General features: G+C 50.0%; 1 protein-coding gene across 1 annotated transcript; it reads left to right on the plus strand.

Moving 5' to 3' along the window:
• Positions 1-4,044: 4,044 nt before the first annotated feature.
• Positions 4,045-5,597, plus strand: ENH_00065850 (hypothetical protein; the record flags this gene model as incomplete). The annotated part of the gene is made up of 3 exons (XM_013581869.1): positions 4,045-4,420; positions 4,674-4,751; positions 4,861-5,597. The coding sequence occupies 3 exons, from the start codon at positions 4,045-4,047 to the stop codon at positions 5,595-5,597; spliced, it is 1,191 nt and encodes a 396-aa protein (XP_013437323.1).
• Between the last annotated feature and the right edge of the window lie 749 nt (positions 5,598-6,346).

Below are 6,346 nucleotides of genomic sequence, written 5' to 3' on the forward strand. Positions count from 1 at the left end.
TTTCTCGGAGAGACACCAGAATAAGGGCTCAGACACACAAAATTCGCCGTCAGAGGTCACTCTACAGGCTCAAAAATGCTTAACTGTGACCAAGCAACCCGCCTGCAGGCACGGCGCTTCATCCGCACACTGCTGCTGCTGCTGCCGCCGCTGCACGCAGCAGCCCGCTGCTGCTGCTGCTGCTGTTGCTCAACTGACAACACCCCGCACATGGATCGCTGTAACAGCATTCTCCTGATGTATCAGAGATAGTTTCGCTTTCTGAACAACACGTTGCCTTTTGTTCCATGTGAAGAACACACATGCGACTGTTCAGCTCTCACATGCAGCTTGACGCCAAGTGGGTTAGGCCGTTTCATCCGGTGCATCCTCACCAAAAAGTGTGCTTTGCGCCATCTTTTTTGCAAGAATTTCTCCATATTTTTACAGCGTCAGGATGTTAATGTGATTTTCCCGACGTATGCATCCTCAGGTGTTCCCTAGGGCTCCAGTGGCTCTACTTTTCCACACATTATGGTGTTCCCCCACACGTTGTTTCGTTTACTTTCACCTGACGTGAAAACCTGCATTTTCTAAAAGTCGTACCTCTCTGATATTGACGGAAGTTCGTATAGCGTCTAATCTGTTGACTGATCCACCGCTGACGTCACAACCAAGGAGACATGCGTATGGGTGTGGGGGCGGTTCGTACTGCTTTTTTGGTGTAGTAGTCTGTCGAGGTCTTTGAGCTGGGACTGATAAGGCTGAGATTTCTAAATCGTAGAAGGGTTCAGCGTGATCAACAAGCAGAACGCTGGGTAGGACACATTTACAAATTCCACTGGGATGCGACGGGGTAACTTCCTGTGGCCAGTCTGTATATGTGGTTGTGTGTGCTATTCTGGAGGGATAGCTGTATTGTGGTTCTCCTGTGATTTATACTGATTTGGTTTTAGGGAAGGTACCTCTTCAACACTTTGGCGCATTTGAAACGCACGCAAGCAGTGATCCTCGAGAACTGCAGCTTACTCGCGGTTTTTTTAAAGCCGTATAACACCTGGTTTTTGTTTAATACGTAAATAGAAAGGAGCACAACAGCATTCATGCCTTGCTGGCCTCGCAGCAGGGTTGCACGGATGTTTTTGGCGCGAGATCTAAGTTGATTGCTTGGCATATAGAGGCACAGCTGTGAAGCTTTGTTGCTCAACTGTTTGTATTACGTCTTCCACATCGAGTTCAACGTCCTCGTTATCCCATTTGTCGTAAGTCTGGATTACTGCCCACTGCAATGGTCTGCGTTGAAAGCTTGAGAGTCAGCATTTATTGTCAAGACCTCACAACATCCTTAGGTTCTGAGTGACGCAACTGAACTTCGTCCCTTCACGGAAACCGCAGAGAACATCACATATTACTAACAGACTCACCTCTTTTGACATTGTGGCAACTCAGCAGAAGTTGCCGCTCATTTTCTTCAGTGGGATGGTTTCAGCATTTGTAGCTCGTCCGTTACATACAAGGCTACTTTCTCCAATTTAGAAGCCCACAAATGGCGCGTTATACCCTTTACAGCCTAGAAGTCTCGTGTAGTCAAGCTGATGGCCAATGTGGTGTAACTTTTTACACCCTCAGACAGCTGGCATGCAACGGCATGCACTCTTACAGGAACTAAGCGACAAGTGTTTTGCAAGTGAGGATACTGAGAGGCGTTACTTGTTCTTGATACCTGCGTCGAACTTCTAACTAGACCTGTGAACGGGGCTGCGCGGCTACTATTGTTTCTGTTTCTTCGCCGTTACCTGTAGGCAATAGCAAGAAGTACGCTGTTTTCCAAGTCCATTTTTTCCATCCTTGTTTGGTTGCTTCATATTCGCACAGTTTGCTAGTTTTATCCCAGTTTTGGCAGACAACAGTGTTACAGCGTGCATCTACTGTGACGGCTCGAGAAGTATCGTGAGCCCTTACTTTGCATTCAGGATACCAATTTTCGGGGCGAACAGTATTCTTTGGCCGCGTTTGATGCATAATTCACTAAGCAGACACGCTGATGGCATAGTGGTTCATCAGCTACACTCAACTAGGTCGTTCAGCACCCGACACAACGGACAGACACAAGTGCAGGCTTCAAAACGCCGTGAGTCGAACCTCATATTGGCACTAGACCATGCTGTGAGGTTCTTTATAGTCCATTTGGAGCTGTCTTAAGTCGGCATCAGTGTAAAAAGCAACTTGAATTCGCTTGACTGTCTGCGCTGGCTCACGGACGCAAGGTGCAAGTAGAGAAGGGAAATAGATGTTCTAGCGTTCTTTGGAAAAGCTGGAGAGAAAGAGTTGGTCTCACTGTGAGAATAACTCTTTAGCACGGCAACGGCGGAAGATGCAAAGCATCCCCGGCGTCATCTGCTCCTGTCGCTTTGACCTATGAGTACTGAATCTCTGCAGGAATGTCCAGACCTGATTTATGGTTGTTTGTCATATTTCAAAGGTGAAGACCCTATTTTGATGTTTACCATTGAAGGAGGCATTCTCTGTAGCACCTTTTCTACCACACCGTAACTGCAGAGCCGCGTACCCTCCTGCCTGCATAACAACAGATTCACTGTAGTGCACAGGCACTACAATAGGGCTTGCTGGTGACAGTAAGAAGATAGCTAGCTGGCAATCTACAAGAGGTCATAACGCTGAACAAGGACAGGACATTCTTAATAGTATCGAAGTAAGGCAATTTATCGGCAAATTATCATGTATACACTAGAAGTGTCTGTGAATACCTGGAGATTGGGGCTGGCGATAGCGGCGGCACCGGTTCAGGCCTCCTCCCCACAGGGCACGGGAGGGAAGAACCCCGAGTAAGGGGGATTTTCAATAAAATAGATTTTGAAAGCTAGAGATAACTACCTTTTGTGATATTTGGAATGTTATTTCAAGTAGAATGCGCCGAAGGTAGGTGGTTATCGTAGGCCCCTACTTGCGGGGCAGGTGGCAGCGTAGTCGCGGCAGTAGGCGCTGTGCACTACATTTGAGGGCTGTTCCGGGAATTGAAATCTTTCTTCTTTCCGGACTTGGGAGTAGAAATACTAGGTTTCAATGTTTCACACCTAGATATCTTCGCATGATAAGGGATGCATCTCCGCAACGGACGTGTTATCGTCACCACACAGCAGGAGACCTCTACAATGTCTGTAGGCAAAATGCCGCGCGGGACATCAACATGCTAGTCTGAAGCCCACCATGGCAGAGCGGCCGCATGGCCATAAGGAGGCACCCCCACAGGTGATACCTATGACCAATGTTATGCCAGGGGACAGTCCCTTCGTCACGTGGGACCAATTCTAGTCCGCTATGAGCGTAATATAAGGTGGCCTGGTATTTCCAGTCCGACAAGCTCCCAACCTATGTGAATGGCCAGTGGTGCGAGTTACCGGTCGTTAGGACTGGTGAAGCAAAGCTGCAAGGTGACAATCCCACCGTAGTTCACCGAAGGACCCCGGCAGAGCAAGCAGCAAGCAGATGAAATATTGGCCAAACAAGTGGGGGTTATGTCAGCCGAGGAGGCAGCTATATTCCTACGCCCGCCACCTAAAAGGAACAAGTCCCATGCAAAGACTAAGGCGAAGGCACGGATCACGTCGCTCATTCGTCAGGCGGCGGCTGACACAAAGAGTCTTAGGGCACCACTGCATGGTTTGCATCTCATACTGGTTTTGCCGAAGCCGGTTCGGCGGTGCCCCTAAGGTTCTAGGATGAATGGGAAGGCGCGCTTTGCTGCGCTTTTATCAACCCGCGTCCTCCGGCTGGGGTAGTTCTTTTGCCTCCAACGCCTTGACGGCAGCGGAGGGTGAAGAGGAGTCTCCCTGGCCTATGGCAAAACTCGAGCACACTCTGTTCGACGAATGGATAAATTCGACAGAGGCGCAGGCTGTTCCATGTGAGATTATCCAGGTGTTGCAGGAGTATCGAGCGGTCTTCCCCGATAACTTACCTTAAGGATTACTGCCGAAGCGCCCTCATGATCACCATGTCCTACTGGTGCCTGGAAAACTCTCAGCAAAATCTGCGATATACCGTATGATCCCAGATCAGCTCACATTCCACAAACAGGAAATAGCTAAATTATCGGACAATGGTTGGACTGGACCAGCCTATTCGCCTATTTGCTCTCCTACGATCATGGTAGACAAACCTGATGACGGCTTCGGGGAGCGGAAGATGCGTATGGTTGTTAATTACCAGGCTCTAAATGCCCTTACGATAGCCCCTGATTTTCCACTACCTCCCATTCAAACCATTTTGGAGATGCTGGGAGGCGCCAAGTATTTTTCCGCTTTGGACCGTGACGCAGGATTCCTTCAAATACGTATGGCTATGGAAGGCCGTTGGAAGACGGCTTTCCGTTCCGTTCTCGCGCTTTTCGAGTACCGAGTAATGCCCTTTGGCCTTAAGGGTGCTCCAGCTACGTTCGAGGCCAACATTAATGCCTATCTACAACATTTATTAGGGCAGGGCGTTATTGCGTACCTAGATGATGTACTTATCTATAGTCCCGATCTTTCTGGGCACGTTTCCCTCCTGCAACAAGTCCTAAGTATTTTTCTTAGACATCAATTCTTCCAAAAAATTCCGCAAATGCAAGTTTGCAAGGCAATCAATTACATATTTGGGTTATACCATTTCTGCTGCGGGGATCAAACCTGCAGAAGACAAAATCGAAGCCATACGGCATTGGCCCGAGGTGCTGGACAACGAGACGCTGGACAGAGCTTCACACGAAAGCGGTGAGGCAGCTCAAACAGCACTTAATCGACTTCACTACGTTACAAGTTCCTGACACCACGCAACCCTTCGAGTTATACACGGACACCTCTGGTTATGCGATCGGAGCAGTTCTGGAACAAGACGGCAAGCCCATCGGCTTCCTCAGCCAAGTCATGAACCCCATACAACAGAGACACTCGATCTACGGTCAGGAACTCTTGGCGTTGGTCACGGCACTGGACAAGTGGTCACATTTGCTCCATGTTTCCAAGGTAACGGCTTACGCTGATCATCAAGCTCTCACCCATCTCCAACGACTCCAAACATCGAAGCCTCTGCGCGGACGCACTGCCCGCTGGTTAGACTTCCTGGCCGAGTTTCTGGATGTGCACATCACCTATGTTCAAGGAGCGTCCATTCAAGTGGCTGATGCCTTGTCTCGCCGTCCCGGCCTTCCTAAGACCTGCTCGCACGACACGCCACTAACACCTCTGATGCTTGCAGTAGCACAAGCTCGCGCGGTTCCTTGCACTCGTGGTCGGCCTGCCAACTACAGGGAGCTTGCCGGAATTCCTTCGCGACGACCCACACGACGCAGCCTGCCGTCCGCACCTTCAACTTCGCCGCCGCAACCAAATCCAGAGGCGGAACACCTTATCCCCACAACGAGGACACCAGCTGACCCTCCTGATGTGCGCCCATGGCCGCAAGCTTACTCGAAGTGTCCCCATTTTCGCGCTCCCTACAAAGCCGCAGCAAACCAACCAGGAGAAGCTCTGCAAATACAGTTTCGTAATCACCAATTCACCTTTCGCTACGTGCAGCCTTACCTGCGCATCCGCGTTCATGGACTGTGGCGCATCTGAGTCCCACAATTCCCTGAGTTCCTTACTCAAGTTGTGCATTCACATCACGACCATGTCACAGCCGACCATTGAGGCCAGAAAAAGACCTTTGCGGCTCTTAGCAAGCAATACTACTGGCCAGGAATGCGCGCCTACACTACTGCTTATGTTGAATCACGCACTCACTGTTGAGCATCAAAGTCCCTTAACCAGAAACCTGCAGGCCTTCTTCAACAGCTACTCATCCCTTCTCGTCGGTGGGCACACGTGCGTCTTGACATTATCACAGATTTTCCCCTTACAACGACTGGGCACGACTCGATTCTTGTGATAGTTGACTCCCTCAGCAAGATGGCTCACTTCGTTCCTGCAAAGAAGTCATTCACAGCAGCAGACACCGTGGAGCTTCTCGCAGACCGCCTTATCCGCTATCACGGCTTTCCAGAAGTGCTCATATCGGAACGCAACCCCCCTTTTCAGTCAGATATCTGGCGACAACTCTAGCCGTTTCAACATCAAACGGTGCATCCCCTCGTCCTGCCATCCCCAAAGCGACGGCCAAACTGAAGGGGTTAACCGCACACTCGAGCAAATGCTTCGTACCTACATCCAATCTGACGAACGCGAGTGGGAGCGTTTGCTTCCGGCCTTGGAACTTGCCTACAACACAACAAGTCATTCATCCACTGAGCTCTCTCCTTTCGAGGTCATGATTGGCGAGAACCCGTTGACGGCTGCGGACCTTGATATCGTAGGCGCGCTAGCTCCTA

This window comes from Eimeria necatrix, genomic scaffold, assembly GCF_000499385.1.
Source record: "Eimeria necatrix Houghton genomic scaffold, Enh_scaff5, whole genome shotgun sequence".
Classification (NCBI taxonomy): Eukaryota; Apicomplexa; class Conoidasida; order Eucoccidiorida; family Eimeriidae; genus Eimeria; species Eimeria necatrix.